The 21,603-nt window shown below is 38.0% G+C and overlaps 1 protein-coding gene across 2 annotated transcripts in view; it reads right to left on the reverse strand.

The window, feature by feature from the left end:
* atp2c1 (ATPase secretory pathway Ca2+ transporting 1) overlaps nucleotides 1-21,603 on the reverse strand; it is a 50,518-nt gene that overhangs the window by 14,126 nt on the left and 14,789 nt on the right. For both annotated transcript variants that reach the window (XM_055210972.2, XM_055210971.2), the window contains exons 4-15: nucleotides 15,572-15,661; nucleotides 15,442-15,477; nucleotides 13,429-13,490; nucleotides 10,874-10,982; nucleotides 10,563-10,718; nucleotides 9,276-9,344; nucleotides 7,593-7,668; nucleotides 7,396-7,462; nucleotides 7,194-7,318; nucleotides 4,095-4,192; nucleotides 1,773-1,868; nucleotides 1,603-1,692 (exon numbers count right to left, since the gene is read on the reverse strand). In XM_055210972.2, the coding sequence (XP_055066947.2) occupies nucleotides 1,603-1,692; nucleotides 1,773-1,868; nucleotides 4,095-4,192; nucleotides 7,194-7,318; nucleotides 7,396-7,462; nucleotides 7,593-7,668; nucleotides 9,276-9,344; nucleotides 10,563-10,718; nucleotides 10,874-10,982; nucleotides 13,429-13,490; nucleotides 15,442-15,477; nucleotides 15,572-15,661 (1,074 nt within the window). The remainder of the gene's footprint in view (nucleotides 1-1,602; nucleotides 1,693-1,772; nucleotides 1,869-4,094; nucleotides 4,193-7,193; nucleotides 7,319-7,395; nucleotides 7,463-7,592; nucleotides 7,669-9,275; nucleotides 9,345-10,562; nucleotides 10,719-10,873; nucleotides 10,983-13,428; nucleotides 13,491-15,441; nucleotides 15,478-15,571; nucleotides 15,662-21,603) is intronic.

A 21,603-nucleotide genomic window follows, 5' to 3' on the forward strand; every position in this document is an offset into this window, starting at 1 on the left:
ACATGGATCATTTACTGTATCGTGACGTGACTATTAAAACATGTTATGAGATATCGCCACTGATATATTTAAAAGCAGCATGCAAAAACATATCTCTGACACTTATAAAAAACCGTTTTGTATAGTACTGACAAGAACAAAGTTTAATAATAATAATCGAGTGCTCGTATCGCGTTAAGAATAAATGAGAAAGCAATAGTAACGTTACACAAGTATAGTTTTATTAACTTTTACCTCGCGCCAAAACAATAACAAACACAAAAGACACTAAATATGAATAAAAAAAACAAGTACTAGTTTGATCATGACACCAAATACTGCTGATTTGATCTCATTTTGACGATCATAAACAAACAAGGCCAACATGAGAGCCGGGGAATCCCTTTCAGAGATGTAGCCCAGAGAGGGCGGTGGTCAGCGGGGCGAGTGAACACTGACGTCCGCTCATGCTTTGGTTCTCATTCGTACCGAATCTCACTAAGCAAACGTTCAAACAGGCGCTATCTTTACTAATCGACTGCAGATTTAAATATAATACAGATACATTCTCGACTGAACTAATCTTAAAACTACACTTTGTGACCAAGAAACGGTAATATAAAGAAACGGCTTTTACGTCCATTTAGTTGTTATGAGCTTCAAAGCAGCCGAAAGTTTTACCTGTCATTCTGGCCGCCCTCAAATCCGTGGCGGAAGAAGTAGTTCTCAAACAAAGAGGCTTTTAAAATAACTCCGTTGTTGTTTTCTAGTTTTCGTTTTTCAAACGTGTGCCGTCGAACTGTTGTATAAAAGCAATATCGCTCTCGGAGTCGTGTGATATAGCTCTATATCATCACGGCTGTGATTGCCTCCGGCACTCGGCCTGCGGCCTCGTGCCTCTGGCCTAATCACAGCCGTGATGATATAGAGCTATATCACACTCCTACTCGAGCGATATTGCTTAAGTAAACACCATAATTTAGAACAAACAGGAAGAAGACATAGGCTAAGATATAAGGTAAAAAGAAGTAATAGAAAACGAAAAAAAATACGAAAACTTTAATAAAAGGTAATATTATTGATATTATAAACTCATTCAAATCTTTAATCTTTCTAAATAAATTATAAACGTAACGTGATGAAAACGCTATAAGAAACACATAGAGGGATCAGACTTCAACAGAACACCGGATATCTTCTCTAATTATTTTCTATTCAAATTAATAAAAAAATTTCAGATGATTTCATCACTCCAGTCTGTCCGGTTGAGGGCTTTTATTGCAACCATAAACACCTACGTTTATCTTCAAATGGTGTCTTCGACGACGGTATACTATAAAAATGAAGGTCATCTATTTTGGCATTCCTATTCTGACACTCAACAGCACAACAAAACATTTTCTAGGGAGTTATATTGTTCGTTTCACTCGTGTCTCATTCATTTCCACTGTTTTTCTGCCACCACATGTGCGCGTGACGTAACTGTGACGTTGACTCGCAAAAGATCAATTAGATAATTATACTAGATTTGCATGTAGAATAACAAAGATCAACAATTAAAAGCAGGTCACGCAGATTGGTTGGATGTTTCTGTCTGGAAATGGTAGTTATTGGAAGCTTTACCTTCATAGCCAGGGCGATGAGAGCTCCTTCGGTGGGACGTCCCATCAGCGTGTTGTTTCTGATCACTGAATCGTTGCACACGCAGCCAGCCTGGGAATTATTAGGGAAATGTGTCAAGCTCAAGTACTATTGATATGGCTGCAACCCATAATATTATTGGTGATCCTCACCTCCACAATTTTGGTGAAGGAGATGTTGGAAAAACCGTGCACCACGTCTCCGTCCATCGTAACCTCACCAACATTGTTGTACCCAATGCCGCTGACCTGTAAATAAACGAATCAGGTCAAGTGGACAGGTCAACATAAAACAGCAACCCAGTTTACAGTATAATTTCTGAGTAAATCAGGATATTCAATGAAGACGATTGATCAGAAGAAGTGATCTCTATAATGCTGATGAAAAATGGATTTAAAATTAGAGCATGAGTGACATCATCTAAAGAGAGACAGAACAAGTCATTTAATTTTTTGGCCCCACTTTACAGTAAGTGACTTTAAAGGAATATTCCATTTTCTTAAAAGAAAAATCCAGATAATTTACTCAACACCATGTCATCCAAAATGTTGATGTCTTTCTTTGTTCAGTCGAGAAGAAATTATGTTTTTTGAGGAAAACATTGCAGGATTTTTCTCATTTTAATGGACTTTTATAGACACCAACAACTAACGCTTAACTCAACAAGTAACAGTTTCAAAGGACTATAAACGATCCCAAACGAGGAATAAGGGTCTTATCTAGCAAAACGATTGTCATTTTTGACAAGAAAAATAACAAATATACACTTTTAAAGCACAACTTCTCGTCTAGATCCGGTCCAGCGCGACCTAACGTAAATGCGTAGTGACGTAGGGAGGTCACGTGCTACATATATAAAACGCACATTTGCGGACCATTGTAAACAATAAACTGACACAAAGACATTAATTAGTATCAGTTGACATACAACAACGTAGGAACGATCCTCTTTCAACACACTTGTAAACACTGGGGCGGAGTTTCGTGTTCGTCTTCTGTGACGTCATGACGAATTGCGTGGGGTCACGCTGGCGCATCACTACCGGATCTCGACAAGAAGTTGTGCTTTAAAAGTGTATATTTGTTATTTTTATTGTCAAAAATGACAATCGTTTTGCTAGATAAGACCCTTATGCCTCGTTTGGGATTGTTTATAGTCCTTTGAAACTCCGTTGAAAAAAACTGTTAAGTGTTGAGTTAAGTGTTAATTGTTGGTGTCTATTAAAGTCCATTAAAATGAGAAAAATCCTGCAATGTTTTCCTCAAAAAGCATAATTTCTTCTCGACTGAACAAAGAAAGACATCAACATTTTGGATGACATGGTGGTGAGTAAATTATTTGGATTTTTCTTTTAAGAAAATGGAATATTCCTTTAAATAGTGTGTACTTGCATGAGAAAAAAACATTAATTGTGTGTACACAGGATTAAAGACAGGGACAGAAGTGTAGAAACAACTTAACTTAAATAGTTGCTTTGTATACATTTAACTTACAGTACACAGTCATTAGAGATAGCTAATGTAACCTGGGACACATTCTCAAATTCTTGTGTTAGGAAAGTAAATTATCTGCTTTTGCTTTTTCAAGCAGTCTTTGAAACGCACAAAAAAGCGATTCAGACACACAGCGGCTCGAACACAAGCACTGAATGATTTGAAGAGATTTGTAAGCCCATGAGGATGTGAAATCAAGCATTATGTATTAGACCTGGGAGAAGTGACCTAGTAGCAAAGTTAAAAAAGTGCAAAACTCCATCTACTACTCAGCCTTCAATTTTGAAACGTTATTAAAGCAGGCCAGTGTCACAGAAATGAATTCAGGACTGATTCAAAGAAAACACTAGAGACTTCTTTGCAGATACTAAGGGCTAATGAAAACCTGCAGCTATTAACACTTTAGATCGAAACTGTTTTGTGATGGCATCAGGGCAATTGAGAGAAGAAATTATGGTAGATATGGAATTGAAATGCTTTCTCGGATGATGAGAGAGGTAACCTGGGTGTTGTCTAAAGTCCAATTTATAGTCGTGCGCAAGGTCTACACCGTAGGTTATCCGTAGCCTCTGCGTAGCCTGACGTGCACCTCACCAAATTTTTAACAGCGCGTCAGTTCTACGCAGACCACAAGAGCTGTGATTGAGCCCTCCCTTCAGGTAAAAAAACTGTGTCATAGGTATTTACGTTTGCGATGGTAAGAACAAAGATGTGATTTAGCTGAAACTGCGACAAAAGTCGCTGTTTCTTCTTCGATTGTGGGTTAAACTGACCGAACTGCTTCTTCATTTACGGTCGCGCTGTCACTGTCGTTATATGTGTGGACACTGCCTACCAGCTGTCTGCATGTGTGTTTGCACATCGACACAAATGACGACGCAGAAGTATATATGAAAACCAACGCGTATCCTACGCCGTCATGGCTAGGCCGTAGAAAGTATATAACTATAATGAGCCCTTAAGGTTTACAGGATTCTGACCTGAGCATTCAGTCCATCAGATGTGAACAGGTGAGTGACAGTCATCTCATTTTTAGTGAGGGTGCCCGTCTTATCAGAACAGATGACATCACAGCAGCCTGGAGAGAAGAGAAAGAGCATTCAGGTTTATACATATGACCAACTCGCTCTGTATCCATAAAATCAGTGACATTTCTTGAAAGAAAATCCAAATTAAGGCTTGTAAAGACTTTTATAAAAAAATTTGGTGAATGACAAACAAAAAACAGTATAGTCAAATTAATGACTAGCAATGACAATTGACCACGGTTACCCCTCTCCTCAAGAAGCCTTAACACAATGCTTCTAGTTTTACCAATTTTCATCCTATTTCTATTAGACCTTTCATTTTCAAGTATAAGAGAAAGTAGTATTTAACCAACTCAAGTCCTTTCTTAGTGATAACTTTATCTATGAAAATTTCAATATGATTTTACGCCTGCATGCACAAAGTTAGCACTGATATACTGCTAACAACTGACTCCGGCGACTTTCTTCTGCATTTAATATGGTTGATCATAACATTCGTCGTCTAGATTACAACACTGGTTTTAGTCATACTTGACAAATAGATGCTTCTGTGTCCGTTTGGGTAACTTCTCTTACTCTATAGTGCAACTGTCCTGCGGTGTACCTCACGGGTCCATGCTTTTACCACGTTGTGCTTTGACTACTGCAATTGCCCTTACTGCAGCATCTCTCAAAATTGCGTTGCTAAATTCCTTAAACAGTGCAGATTTAATCATGTCACCCCCATTTTGTGATCATTGCATTGGCTTCCTGTACAATACCGGATACATTAAGGGTAGAGGTCGACCGATTTATCGGCCGGGCCGAAAATTTGGCCGATTTTTTAAAATATATCTTTGGCCAATTTTGCTGCAAAATTAGGCAGATTAATAGGCAGGCACATCTGCGGGCCCCTAAGCGTTGTTGTAGAACTCGTGACGCTGCCTCTTGCTGCAAGCAGATCGCTCCTGTGTGTGTGCAGCCGTGCCTTGTTCACAAACAGCTTTAGTAAGCGATGGCGGGATCGCGCAAATTAAGCAGCCAGTACAACAGCGCGACGGGCTTATATCTTGCGGTGCACTGTCCGTGCAAAGATTAGGCTCATTTCATGTGATTAATGAGTGATGATGATCTTTGTTTGCGTGACAGAGAGAGCAGAGCCGCGTGCACGCTTTCTGTCTTTAAACTGTCTCCCTGCTTTTATTACTCAAAACAAAACTGACTCGATGCCTAAAGGTCGGAAGACCAAATCATATCCACCGAGGAAATGTTTTTCGTGTTGTAACAGTAACACTTTGTTTACAGTTTTGCGCTGCTCAGCCTGGATTAGAACACAATGCGTCCGATTCGCCAACTGACTCCTTTGAACGGATTCGTTTGAATGAACAGTTAAAACAACAGATCTGTCCCAATACTAAACTCACAAGACGTCACTGTCAGCACAATCAGTCACTTATAGCGCCTCAGAAATCATCCCTCACTTTTGAAACGCATAGAGAAGCCACTGCGATAGCCACCACAGGACAAACACGTCATCATCAGAGACAACTAAGTAAACAAAGTTTGTCCATTAAGGGCTTCTGTAGAAACATGCCGGCACAAAATTGTGACTTCCATGTAAGGGGACCCTCGGTGTATATAAATAAAAACGGCTCATTTTAAGGTAATAAAACATAATGGTTCTTTAAGAAAAGGTCTTTTTACACCACTGATAATGTAGTTATCTATATAATATATGTAGATTATATTCCATTTCTTTCAAAGGAATTCTTCTAAAAGTTACGTACTGCACCTTTAAAGCAACACTATGTAGTTTTTTTACCTTTAAATAATGTCTCTAAAATTATTTCAGTGATAGAACAACTTTTAACTGGATAAACTGTACTGTTGCTGCAACCTGAGCAGCCTCCTAGCTGCTACAAGCACACTCTGAAAGTGGCGGTGGAGGGTAGGAAACACAGCCCCGCCCCTCCTCCTGCCTGCAGAAGAGTGTCTGATACCAGGCACTGTTGCGTTTTTCAACCACATGGGGGAGCTGTACGTCATTTTTACATGGAAACTACATAGTGTTGCTTTAAAGGTCCAGTGTGGGTTTTTAGAGGCATCTAGCAGCGAGGTCGCGAATTGCAACCAACCTCAAATTCGTAACGCAAAGAGAAGCTATAGTAGCTGCCATAGGACATCATCTGAGACAATATAGGGATAAAACACATTACGTAAAACAGTTTGTCAATTTACTAATTTGCTACTTTAGAAACTTGACTTCCATGTAAGGGGATCTGCGGTGTATGTAGATAAAAAAGGTAATAAAAACAATCCCATTCATTATGTAAGGTCTTTATACACCACTGATAATATAGTAATGTGTATTATATTGAATTTCTGTATTCTGCATTCTCGAAGTTATTTTAGCTATATTTGAGTACTATTAAGGTGCTTTGTTATTGTAATTTTGAAGCTGGAAAGTCCCAGTCTGAGTCTCTATTCAATTATATGAAAATGCGTGGGCAGGCTATTGTTAAGAAAATGCATACAAATGAAAAACATAAGTTTGGGTTTGATGGGGTTTGGAAAAACACAAGAATAAGTGTTGATAAACAAAAAACACATTTTCAGGAGCACTTTGTTTTTTCTTTAGTAAAGAGACATTAAGTACACCATATGGTAATGTTTCTAAGCAAAGCAATAAAACATTACTTTAATGTTTCTGTGGCTTTGAGCAACATTTTACAGATTTAATTCATCTACTCTGCATAATATTAGTGCTTAGTCTGTCATGTGATGCTCGAGCCTGCCGGCTTACTGACTCTCACATGATCAATGGTTACATAATGCCACTAAAATGGAAAGAATCACCAAAGTTATTTCTTTTGTTCTCACATCAACAAACAGGAAGTAACTGCACAAAATCTCTGTGCACACCAGCTGTCAGGTCAGTTTACTGAAATAATGCATTTTCATTTTCATTCAAGTGATCAATTTGTTTGTGAACATTCTCCACATTAAAACTAGTAGGGAACCACTGGTTTAATTCAACACAACATGAAACGCAATAGTGAGAAGGCGGCATACTTAGTGTCTCCACTATGGGCAGTTTCTTGACGATGGCCTGCTTCTTTACCATCCTCATCACGCCCAGTGCCAAAGTGACTGTCACTACGATAGGGAGGCCTTCTGGGATAGCTGCCACGGCCAGGCTGAAAAGAGCAATGACACCACACTTAAAAGACTGCAAAGCTAGTCACAGTATTTAGTTCATAGATTGAGAACATACCTGACGCCAATAGTGAACATGTCGAGAATGTACTTCCCTTGAAACCATCCAACAATCATGATCACCCCTGAAATGGATTCATGTTAGTGACAATGCCAATACAAGACTGACGGAATAGAAAATTAAGCTTTGAGTATTTAATCAGATGGCATGAATTATGAAAGTGCAATTTAAATGGAAAATCTTAAGATGTGTACCGATAATCCCAAAGGAATAGAGGGAGAGCTGTTTCCCTAGCAAATCCATGCTTTTCTGCAGGGGAGTTTTAGGAGCCTGTTTACATGAGAAAACATTTAGATATGATGTAAAGTCATTGTTTTGATATGAATTTCATTTCAAATTTGTGACCCGGGACCACAAAACCAGTCATAAATATAGTTGAAGAGTTTGGTTCCAAAATGCGATAAACATCATTTTAAAAAAAAAAGAGTTACCGCCAAAATCAGTGTTGTATCTGGTCAGTATTAAAAAGTAAACTCTTAATTTTACGCAAAAAACAATATCTGCCGTGTTATTCTGTCATTTTTTTCCCAAAACGCAATAAACGCCAGTCCTCCTTTTCTGCAGAATAAAATAAATCCGCTCAACAAATCACAGCGCACCATTCAATGACGGCACATTGAGTACAGAATCCTACTTTTTCTCATCTACTTTGTACTTTGTGATCAACAAACAAACAAAATCAAAATAACACTTTGATGGCATTGCTAAACATGTGGTGGTTTTCTGTGGTGGGGAAAAACGAATAAAATTACGTGAGTGGCACTCGGAGACGGAAAAATGCCGGCTGTTGCTTGTTCTCCGACATCAAACTTCTGTCATGTTAACACATTGACCCCAGAGGATCTTATGAAAAACTTTCCATTATTTTATGCAAATCCAAAGAAAATCGAGCAGGACCAAAATATTTTACAGCTGATCGCTGTCAAAAAAGTTCAGCGACAACGTTCCAAGGATGACATGAGCAATGACACTGTTCTTAATATGACAAAGTAAGTGTTTTGATTAATGCCATTAATGTTTAATCAGTGTATATCACTAGGCAAAGATGAATGCACATTTATATATTGATTCAATAGATTTATAGCATTTTGTGGAAAAAAATTTTTTAGAATAAATTTTTGAAAATCAAATTTGGGATTTAGAAAATATTTGGTATACACGGTTTTCAGCAATAACAGAAACAAGCGACTGTCGCGGTCCGCACGTAACTTCCGGTAAACTCCGCTAATAATAAATAACAACAAAGTACTTTAAATGTAGTTTATTTATATAACAAGCAAAAAAAACAACACATAGATTCCTTGGGAAACCAAAACATTTGTTATTTTCAACGAGGAATTTGTTCAAGAGATCAGTTTAGCAACTAGTCAGACCATTAAAAAAACGAAACCGGAAGTAAAGGTCGGATCCAGACGTGTATAACGTGCGTCAGATGAAACCGTCTATAGAAAACACGTTTTTACCAAAATTAGTCAAAAATGGATTTGTTGCGTTTTGGAACCAAACTCTACATTTCTAGCAATAGCTAAAAATATATTGTATGGGTCAAAATTATTGATTGATTTATGCCAAAAAGCATTAGGATATTTAGTAAAGATCATGTTTCATGAAAATATTTTGTATATTTTCTGCAGCAAATATATCAAAAATGTGATTATGATTAGTAATATGGAGATTTTCTTAATATTTAGATTTTTTGCAGATCTCAGATTCCGAATTTTCAAACAGTTGTATCTGGGTCAAAAAATTGTCCTATCCTAACAAATCCTACATCAATGGAAATCTTATTTATTCAGATGACGCATACCTCTCAATTACAAAAAAATGCATTTATGGTTTTGTGGTTCAGGGTTACAATTTCATTTTCTGATTTTTACCTCCTCTGCTTGCATCATCTTAAAAACCTCGCCGAACTCTGAATTTTCTCCAGTACCAATGACAATGCCCTGCAATTTAAAACATAGTCAGTCCATGTCAGTTCATAATGTAATAAATAAATATTTTAAAAACTAACATTACAGTAAAACAAATGCTTATTTCTGCTACACTGCTTTTACTTCATTTTACTTCAATAGAAATTATTTCACAACTTAAAGGATTACTCCACTTTATTAAAAAACAAATCTGCATAATTTACACATCCCCACACATTAAATTAACACATCTTGTGTCTAGTTAAGGACAACACATCTAGTGTGTTGTCCTTAATTTAACACATCTCTGTGTTATTTTTGGAACAACACACTTTGTGTTGTTTTAACACATCTTGTGTTGTCCCTTTTATTTTTCATGAACTTAAATGGCACTTAATGTGTCAAAAACAACACACAATGTGCCAAATAGTTCAACACAAAGCAATGTGTCAAAACCAACACATACAGGGTGTGTTAATTTTAACACATTGCTTTGTGTTAAACTATTTAACACATTATGTGTTAATTTTAACACATTATGTGTCATTTCGTGCTGATTTAGAGTTCATATAAATAAAAGGGACAACACAAGATGTGTTAAAACAACACAAAGTGTGTTGTTCTAAAAATAACACAGAGATGTGTTAATTTAAGGACAACACACTAGGTGTGTTGTCCTTAACTAGACACAAGATGTGTTAATTTAACACATTCGTTTTAAGAGTGCATGTCATCCAAAATGTTGATGCCTTTCTTTATTCAGAGGAGAAGAAATTACATTTTTTGAGGAAAACATTTCAAGATTTTTCTGAATTTAATAGACTTTATTTATTGGACTTCAAAAGTTTACAGTTTAAATGCAGTTTAAAATTGCAGTTTCAATGCAGCTTTAAAGGGTTTTAAACGATCCCAACCAAGGCACAAATGTCTTATCTAGCAACACGATTGTCATTGTCAATAAAAAATATGCAATTTTAAACCACACCTTCTCGTCTTGCACCAGCCGTGTGACGCGCCAGCGCAACCTCATCTAATGTTTTTTGTTTGTTTAAACTTAATTTCTTCTCGACTGAGCGGAGAGGGACATCGGCATTTTGAGTGACATGGGGTGAGTAAATTACCAGTATTTTTTGTTTTTTAAAGTGGAGTAGTCCTTTAAATATAATAACAAATAACAAAGAAGCTATAAAGCAAAAGTGGGGGGTTCGAATTTTGTGCATTGTAAACACTAAGAATCTGGTCCATCAGTACCTTGGCCTTCCCACAGCGCACCAGCGTTCCCATGAAAGCAATGTTACTGCGGGACGTGATGTCGCCATTGGTGGCAGCCGGCTGAGTGGCAGAGGTCTTGGGACAGGGGGCGGTCTCTCCTGTCAGGCTGGACTCATCAACTGTCAGATCCACCACCTGCCGGGCACAGAGGGGTCAGCATAAGCTTGTATTTTAGGACGGGGCACATGGACTTTTAAAACAAACTATATATATCTACTATAAAATATACAGTAATTTTTCTATTGTACAGAAAAGAAAAGATGCCATTTTGTGTCTATTTCAGTTCACACCTCGAACAGTCGTAGGTCAGACGGGACTCTCTCTCCCACGGACAAACAGACGGTATCTCCAGGGACAAGCTCTCGTGCCAGAAGGTGTTCTAGATGTCCTTCTCGAATACTGAAAGAGAGGGCGACAGAGGGATAAAAGCGCTGGTTGCTGAGTGGTTGAAATTAGGTCAGAGGAGCCTTGTGAACAGACAGACCTTGAAATTCATGACCTGTGGATTGCTCAGGGGGCAAATACTTTCAAGAATATGCCACCGCCAGTTTTAGCAACATTCTATTTGAGCACCAAACTAATACTAATAGATTCATAAAATTTGTAACATGATGAGACTCAAAAAGATAAAATCTTTTATATTTTTACACTGTATTACTAGACTATTTAGCATCAGCATGTGGACCACTGTAACTGATTTAAAGCAATACGAGAGCTGGGAGAGGACGTGTCTTACAGTGATTTTACTAAAACTACAGTTCTGAAACAATGACAACAGCTATGTAGGTAAAAACATCAATGGTCAATTACAAACAAAGCGTATAAATAAAATAAAATCTTCCATACATCACAAAATTTTCGTCACTGTATTTATAATGGAAACGACCAGTCTAAAAGTGTCAAAGCTTTCGCATATCTCATTTTTCAATAGCACCTGCTGTTAACTCAATGTTAAAGTTCTGCAACAGTAAAATAAGTAAATTACTATGTTTTTTCTCCTGGCTTACCCCTGTTATGACCTTGGGAACTAAATGGGGGACATACAAAAAAAACTTCCCAAAGAGCAAAGAGTAAATTTGTAGGTAAGTTTCTGGCCAATTTTGTTCACGATTTTGCTGCATCCACATATTTACGGTAGGAAATGTACAAAATATCCTCATGAAACATGATCTTTACATATAGGGATGTGGGATAATTTGCATGCGATTGTCATTCGCATCTCGTCAGCGAAGCCAGCTCCGTGACCACAAGCAAATCGCCATCAGCTACTTTCAGACTGAGCGGCATTTACTACACAAAGCTGTAGTTCACTGACAATCGGGCAATTTCGCATTAATTATCGCGGACATATCGCCTGTGATATGTATGCGATATGGCCCAACTTGTCAGTGAACTACGGCCGCTCCATCTGAATAGCAGGTGATTGCGATTTACTACTAATCAAGAAACCGGCTTTACTGACGAGATGCGCATGATATCGCATGCAAATTATCGTGCATCCCTATTTACATAATATAGTAATGATTTTTGCCATAAAAGAAAAATTATGACCCTGCAATGTATTTTTTGCTTTTTCTACAAATATACCCATGCGACTAACGGCTGGTTTTTGGCCTAGGGTCACATATCATATAATTATTAAAAAAATATCTACATTTACTTAAATATCGGAAAACTAAAAAATACTAAAAGGCTAAAAATATTAGCCACACAGTGACAGTACCCATTGACTCCCATAGAAGGAGAATGGACAAATGAAGAGTTTCGTTGCAAAACGAGATAACCACCGTTTTTTTAATTGTTCAGAAATCACGTTTTTTGGAAAATACAGCTAAGTAGCACCATAAAACAAAATAATAACATGATAACATAATAATAAACATGTTTTGACAAAAATGTAAAAAAATGGATTTATCTCGTTTTGCAACGAAACTCTTCAAATATTATGGAAGTCAATGGGTTTATATTAGACATATATTTATATAATAGAAAAAGAGCGCCTTATTTTCCAGTTCAGTTTCACATACTTACATACCATGTACTTATAGTGTAACAATGTAATTACTAGCTATCAGCCCTAAACCTAACCCTAATCCTAACCCTCATTTATACATGGATTTAGCAGTATTTTGTTGGGTAAATACAATGTAAATAAATAAAGCGCAACCATAAATTCAACAAAAGATTTCCTGAGATAACTGTCTCACTATGGAGGGATGAATGTTTCAACCAAAAACAAACAAACAAAAAAAGTAACACTTCTGCCCTCTACCGCTTTGTCCTAACCAGGCCCAACATTAGAAACATCAAGCTCTTTTTGCCATAAAATCTGGGTCAGTTACTTTCTACTGCATTGTGCAAGGCATCCCAGCCCACAGAGATCCCATTCCACATTGCTCCATCTTAAACATTAATTTTGTTTTGACTGTATCGTATGCTTTTAGTCAGAACAGACACATTAAATGTCGCTGAAAACTCTCGACTGTTAGAAGACATTCAACCAGAGAGAGAGAGAGAGAGAGAGAGAGAGAAATGCATGGGAACACACAGCGATGTGTGCTGAAGGTTCTTTGGGTACAGGACTTAAACCAGCTTTAAAGTGCAAATATGAGACCATGCCTGTTTGAAGTGGAAATTATATCCCTTTTTTTCACTCTCTCTGCATGTCAACTGAAAGCCTGGCTTTTATGCGTTTGATGGGGTTAAAACCCTGAAACATACATCTCAGATGGTGAGACCTTACAACCACATGCAAAGTAAGTCTGACATCATTTATTATTAATGCAGCAGACAAAGAAAGAAACGAAGAAAAGAATAGCCAACCAGTGCAGGAAGGATAACTAACCAGTGGCATTCTGGAGGCACAAGTTTTCCCAGCTCCTCAAGGGATTTTTCTGAGCGGTACTCCTGAAACACAGTAGGGCAAAGATGACAGTAAATCGCCACCAGACTTACATCATTTTCATGAAAATAACAAATTCAGTATAGAATTTACAATCATGTGAAAATGAAAAAAATCTACGGTTTAAATCAATGGTTTTACGTATCAGGACATGAAAAACTTTGACCACGTTTTTAACAGCAGCCATTTAGGGAGTTTGCCATGAACATTTGCATACTCAACAGCTACCAACTGACCAGAGACTGTATAATTAGCTTTCATTTTTAAGCTAGTCTTCGGATGAAACGTTAAATCAAGGTTCTGACTCTCTGTGGTTGTTAAAAATCCCAGAATGTCTTTTAAAAAGTGTAGGGGCGTGCACTGGCATCCTGCCAGAATTTGCCAATCGGCCCACTAATCATCCCCATATATACTAATTGGCTATATTATTGGTGTGTGGTTGGCGTTATGGCGCAATATGGCTGCCGTTAGGGCTGAAACGATTCATCGAGTTACTCGATTTACTCGATTCAAAAAATTCCTCGAGGCAAAAATTCTGCCTCGAAGCCTCGTTAAATTCCTATGACGCGCACTACACGCGCCGAGATCTGATTCACACGGACCGTTGTTCAATGTTCAGGAAGCACATCATAGCGCGTGGTACATTTTGAATTTAGTTGGCGCGATGGCGGAGCAAATATGTCCATAAACGGCAGAGAGAGAATGTTTAAAGTTTGGGATCATTACATTCAGCATCTGAACCGAAAACATCCACTGCTGTTTCACCAAGCGTCGATGAAACAAGGTAACATAGCTTTCGCTGATTTTAATCCCATACTGTATTTGTAGCGATGTCGTTATGCGGTTTGACTAGATATGATGTTTAGCTTTGATGTTTTCGTATTCACGTTCAATTGCTTAAGAAAGAACCCCTTCACAAACACGCATGCACTTTACAGGTGTGTTTACCAAAAAAACGTCTCCACAGTGCAATCATATATGGGCAACTTGTAATCTGACATATTTTGTTCCATAATAATAATCTCTGTCTTATTGGAGTTTAGCAAAAGGAAGTTATTCTCTCTCACGCGAGTCAGACCGATCGCGCAATGCATCACATATGCTTAAACTTTTATGTAGCCACGCAACAATAATTTCAGCATGCATTCACTGTATACAGCGGGACGTGATGTCGTAACGCGTTTTTTTTCCGAACGGATTCTTAACCTAAAATGCACCGCAATGCAAGTGATGCACCAAATGCAGCATTCTATTGAAAAGTAATGTATGTATTTCTGCAGTACCAAAATGCAATGAAGCAACTGAACGTCTGACTGGGGTGTCACTCTTCCTCAAGCACAGCACGCGTGCACACAGAAACACAGGTGCACGTGCGCGCGCGCACACACAGGTTGTTACCATAGCAAATAGGCTCACCCCAGAAATGATATATTACATGTTAGTAGCCTAATGGTAAATGCTGCAGGTGTAGAAATGTACATAAACCAGATATTTACTTTGATGTCAGTGCTAGATTACAGCATGAAACCTGTTATGCATATTAATAAATTAAAGTGCTTAATTGTTGGCACTGGCACTTATAAACTTTGAAATTAATAGGCTTATTTTTTGGAGCCAAATACCTCTGTTTTTTTTAGAAATAAAAGCCAAATGCTTAAACATTTTACAGCCACGTCATTTTCGTTATGCATTATTTGTTTTGGTTGTTTAAAAACACAAACAAAATTTTTATCCGATTACTCGATTAATCGATCGATTCAGTGCTAGATTAATCGATTACAAAAAGAATCGATAGCTGCAGCCCTAGCTGCCGTCACATCATCCAGGTGGATGCTGCACATTGGTTGTGATTGAGAAGATCACTTTGAGTGTTGCAGTAAAGCGCTATATAAATGTAACAAATTATTATAACTACAGTGAAAAAACACTCATCAATAATGTACCTGTTTAACTTACCTGTACAAAGGCAACTGTAACAACAATAATAATGGCCTGCAAAAAAAATATGAAAAAATGTGAGTGGTCTGATGCACAGTTCATAAGAAAGTCCAAAATGTGTCAATGGGAATCTACAGGAGAAACTTACCACGGTGATACTGACAGCATCGTCAAATTGCCGCATCAACACACTGATGACAGCGGAAGCCAACAGCAACAGGATGAGCGGGTCCTTAAACTAAAAAAAAAATAAACAGGAAGAGTGGTAAACCACATGTTTGATGCCACAATGTCGTGCCCCAACATCTCAAAAAGGAAGTCTGCATTAATCTGCCTTATGGGTCGAAGCAGACCAATGTTATCTATACATGTTAGCAAAAGTTATTGATATCCGTGTCTTAGTGTGCTTTCAGACGTCACATTCATTGATGTGTTGTGCTGCCTCTAGAAATGGCAAAGAGCCAAATGCTAACTTGATTTACATGATGATACAATGTTTAGAAACACGGTGGTGTAGGTCTATTATTTATTGGTAAACTAAAAAGGCTGGGAATATTTCTAATATATTAATAACATATAAACAATGTATACATTTTAACTGTGCGTGTTCGCTGGGATCGAGCCCATGACTTTTTGCCCTGCTAATGCAATTTTCTACCAATTAAGCTACAGGAACTCAATTCTAAATCAACAGAAAGTAACATTTCGAATCAATTTTGCAACAATGGCTGTTTAATTAAAATAATATTAACACAAATCTGATGTACAAAATTTTAAAATATATGAAGCTCAGACGCAAAAGCCGCTAATGTCATTAACTAGGGGTGGTACGGTACATGAAAAAACATCAAAACCGTTCAGTTCACTTGTCTCGGTTCGCAATGTAGCCTCGTGCCCGTATGTTACCTAAAGTCTTGTATACTTTCGTCTGGCTTCACAGCGCGAGACTCCGTTTGGGGAGGTGTTTATACTCAACGCACAGACTGGGTGCCGGCGTGATGAGACGGCATGCTCGGCTAGATTCGCCTGACACTCGTTCTTCTTGGGTTGCAGAAGCATGCGCTAGTTTTAACATTTGACATACACACCCTCAAGCGAAATGGGGTCTCGCGCACTGAACTCACACTACCGCCCACTCCGCGTTGCTGTCATTTTTGCCGTGCGAACCCTCACGCTCATGTGGACGCGTCGAGTATAAAACAAGGCTTGAAGCACATAAAGATTAAACTGAAGAATTAACTTGCATTAATCAAACTGCCAACTTCAGTGTAGCTTTAAGTTCAATCTTGGTGTGCTAAAAAGGCACATAAGTTCCTGTAGAGAAAGCAATACACATTCTCACTTTTTAGCCAAGAAAATGAAAAGCATGTCATCAATGTCTTCTCTCTTGCTGTATCAAAATCTCACATAGCTTTCCTCAGAGATGGTCCCAAAAATGTAATTAAAAGTCAAGTCAAATTCTGTTTGTGCATGATTACATGATATAACAATTTTGTTAATACTGTATCCTAAATTGTGGATAATTAAAGCTCACGTAACACACGCTGTTTCTGCATTTCTGCTGTTAATCTTGAGTGCCTATAGAGTAGCATTACATCCTTTTTATCTCCGAAGAGTCTTTAGTTTAATCAGATTTATAAAAGAAAGATTAGCTATACCGAATCTTTACGATAACGTACGAAAAAATGAAGAAGGAGGAGTTACTACCGCGGGTGGAGCGAGCACAAGTCATGCAACACTATACAACACTTATAACTTATGATTCACTACATGTTCGTGTCATTTATATAGTATGCACGCACCTATTTCCAAAATAAAACAGACGCCTTTCTTACCGCTTGCAACTCATGACCCGGTTGGGAAAATCCAGCTCATTAAACACACACCCAAAACTCAACTGCTACCCTGGATAATAAACTATATCCATTGTTTCCATAAAGCTGACTTTCATTCAAAAACACACTTCTTTCGTGCCATTGTTGAGTTTTGAAATTAAACAAAGCTGTGTCGCATAATATGCAAGTTCTGGCGTCTCCCGCTGATTGACGGGTAGGCGGGGTTTTCCAGGGGAAGTGCCCATATAAAGAAGTGATACGTATAGAAAACCCCTGAAACACCAGCTGGACCCGTAATCGAAAAAAACTTTCCGAAACTTGTACGAACCGTGGCAAAGTGCATTCGGCACAGAAATACTCTGTAACACGTCCAACTGCTTTTTTGACACTTTGGCTACGTTTAGCATGAGGAAACAACTCTATAACTGTGTTAATAAGTCAGAATGCTTGAAATACCATTGAACCACCCCTTTAAGCTATATATCATATGCTGAAGTAAATTTCTGGAGTGTAAATGATTAAAAGAAAAACATTAACAACAACCGTACAGAACCGAAAACCGTGGCCATAAAACAGTGATACGAACCGAACCGTGGGCTTTGTGAACCGTGCACCACTAATATTAACCAAATGCTTTCGCCACGTATTACACATTCATCAAATACTTCCACTTCAAATCCGCATAAACTCAGCGTCAGGCCATTCAGAAAGACCGGTTTGTTGGAAAAATACATTAAGAGTATGTTAAAACCTCTTACCGTTCCAATGTACTGTGGGAGGAACACTGCATTGTTTGACAGAAAACGTCATGACATGACAAACTCAAAAACAAAAAGCTAAACATGTCACATATCTTTAGAAAGCTGAGATTCTTGTGATGTAAACTCTTTTAAGACACAGTCAGTAGGAACAAGTTTCCTTTGTAGGTATTTTTAAGCCTTTTTCAGGAATGCTAAGGACTTTTAAACAATGCTCATTCACAAGAAAACATGTTAGACGCACTTTAAGGGATTTGCATTCGTGCTCTTACTGCCAACTATGTGCGTACCATCACTTATCAAAATATCTGCATTCGTATTGTATTCAACATATAAAGAATAAAGAAACTCATACAGGTTTCGAACAACATAAGTGAGTAAACGATGACAGAATTTTTATTTTTGGCTGAACTATCTCTTTAAGATCACAACATTATAACATCAGACACGAGCTGGTGAAACGTGAAAAATCTACTCTCCTAATTTTTATACAGCAAGATAGATTTTCACTAAAGCAATAAGTCTATGATTTGGCTTATTTCAAGATCTCTGGGTGACCTGATATTTAGCTACACCAGAAATTGATAGACAAACAAGAAGGGCACTAGAAAGCAAAGATTTAACACACTGCGGTGTCGGTTCCTTTCTTTGATTGGCCACATACTGATTGTGAAGCTTTAATCTACGGCAGGATCTGACACATGCGAATCGTCGCGTCTCCATAACCGGCAATTAACAGCGCCACACAAGATGAGATCACTTAATTTGAGCGAGCAATACAGTAACCATTCGGGGCTACGAAGTAAGAGGCAGGTGACATTTTAAGAAGGCACAACAAACAGGGTTTCGACTTTACAATTTTCAAAGTGCTTTGACATTCTCTCATGTATACTATGAAGCTTCCAGATTTATGCGTGGCTTTGTGGCACTGTGATAAAAATACCTTAGAGAATTTGAATTGATCCAAAAGAAAAGAAAAGAGCAAAATAAAGAAGATTATATTACAACAGCACTAGTGGCCGCGCCTGACAAAATAATCCTCTGACGCGTTCTGGCTCTGTGAAGCACGAAGCTGTAAAGGAACGGATGCCTGAATGTGATACGGAACAAGGACAAAAAAAACAAAAGAGACTGTGAGAGAGAGCTCAGTACGTCCCCAAGCACAAAGCAAATGTGACATGACAGATTAAAGGCCCGACTGCTTGTTGCTCTTAACGTGGCGTTCTGAGAAGCAGTGATACCTCCGACAACCTTGTTCACGATGCAAGTAAAAGGATTTAGATGCTTTCTACTCACCTAGAAAACAAACCCTCCCACATCGCCCGGCTCTCAACAGTCGCTGTGAGGAAAAGGTTAACCAAAAAAACTGAGCCTGGACTGCATCAGAATAATTCAGCACTTTCTGTGATCTAAGTGTGTTAGGCTTAAAGCAGGAAATGTAATTCTGATGAGAAAAGATCAATTCAGCTCAATATGATTACATTTACAGAGAATGAATAGCTACCAACTTCTAGTCAGACAGCAAGGGACATTTACTGACCACCTCGATGACAATGCTAAAGCCTTTACCAGCAAAACAGCAATGACGCATCATCAACATGCACCACAGCGTTTTAAAGAGATTTAATCATTAATCTTACAACTTAAAGGATTACTCCACTTTTATAAGAAAAGTTCTTGATAATTTACTAAACCCCATGTCATCCAAGATGTTTCTTGGATAATTTTTTTTTTAGGAAAACATTCCAGGATTTTTCTCCTTCAATTGAATCCAATGGTTTGAATGTCCAAAATGCAACTTCAAAAGGCTTTAAACGATCCCAACGGAGGCATAAAAAATATGCACTTTTTAATTATAGCTTCTTGTCATGCACAAGCCCTGTGATGGGTGTCTGCGAACTTGCGTAATCACGTCGAAAGGTCATGCCTGACGTATGTGAAACAACCGGTTCAGTGTTCACATGTGTTTTGTATGTGGAATGACACTAATTGACATCTTTGTCAGTTTGTTTTTTGAAATGGTCCGTACGTTTGTGCTTTGCATACGTCATGCAATCTTTCCAAAATCGCAGATGCGCATCACAGGGCTAGTGCAACATGAAAAGTTAAAAAGTACTTTTTTGGTGAAAATGACGATCGTTCCGCTAGATAAGACCCTTATGCCTCGGTTTGGATCATGTAGAGGCTGTTTACACTTGGCATTAACATGCGTTTTCGTCGATCGGATCACAAGTGGACTCTTCCACTTTCGACCACTTTCAACCACATCCAGAGGTAGTCGAAACCACTTTCGATCGGATTGCTTTGGAGTTGCGGAACGCACATGTGGTTGAATGTGTTCGAACAGCCAAACGCGACCGCCTTCTCTCCGCCCATTTATCTAATCTGAGGTACTAGACACAAGTTTTACGTCTTTTTTTTACTTCTGGCGTGAACATACGGTGAACAGCGCTATTTTTTGCCTTTCATTGATAAAACTAAGGCGGCTGATCTCCGTAGTTTCGTTTTGAAAGCGTGTGAAAGTTGCGCAATCCTATTTCATCAATTGCGCCGAAAACTCAGAGAAAGGTCTTACATACACACGTAAAAAAACTCTGTGCAGCATGTTTACTTGCTTAACAAGCAGTGGACTCCGACATAATATTAGTTTGCGTCCATATAAACTCATCATTACTCCCGCTCGGGTTTGAATGACAGCAGAGAGACTCGCCCACCGTCTCACAGACCACCCCCTCACAGTATTTAGGACAGAAGCGGTCGAAAGTGGACAAAAGAGACGGATTTAAATACCAGGTGTAAACGTAATGTGTCTCTCTCGTCCACTTGTGATCCGATCGATGAAAACACATCTTAATACCAAGTGTAAACAGCCCCTAAGAGCAGGGCTACCACAATAGATAAAACAATAGATATAATCTACTCAAAACATTTTTGTTTTATTTATTTTATTTTACTTGTTGCTATGTTTTATCATTGTTTAAATTGTTAACATACATAAAAGAACCAAGCTAATACAAAATATGTAATAAATAAATATTACAATTGAGACTATTAATAGAATGTGTTTTGGCGGGCACCTCACCAGGCTCTGTGCGGGCAACTTGGTGTTGGAGAACACTGGTTTAGAGCCGCATTAAACAGCAATTTGGACTTCAATCCGTTGGGTTCAATTGAAGAAAAAAAATCTGGAATGTTTCCATAATTAAATACTTAATTTTGACTGAAAAAAGAAAGACATAAACATCTAAGATGACATGGGAGTGAGTAAATAATGAAAAAAAATTTCTTATGAAAGTGGAGTACAAAGTGGTGAGTATGAAAGTGCCTATAATACAATCAACTCCATTAATACTTGACGTTAGGGATGGGCATTCGATTAAGTTTTCTTTGTCGATCGTTGGGAGAATTAACGATCGACTATCGATTAATCATTAATATATTTATAATAAAATTTGTTATTTAACTTTTATACTTAAAAAATGCAATGAATACAAATATACAGCGTGTTTTTCCTCGATGAGACCTTTATTACAAGATCAACTTTTGGCAGACAGTTAAACTATGTTTCAAACATATATGTGCGTGCA

This window comes from Misgurnus anguillicaudatus, chromosome 10 (assembly GCF_027580225.2).
Source record: "Misgurnus anguillicaudatus chromosome 10, ASM2758022v2, whole genome shotgun sequence".
Lineage (NCBI taxonomy): Eukaryota > Metazoa > Chordata > Actinopteri > Cypriniformes > Cobitidae > Misgurnus > Misgurnus anguillicaudatus.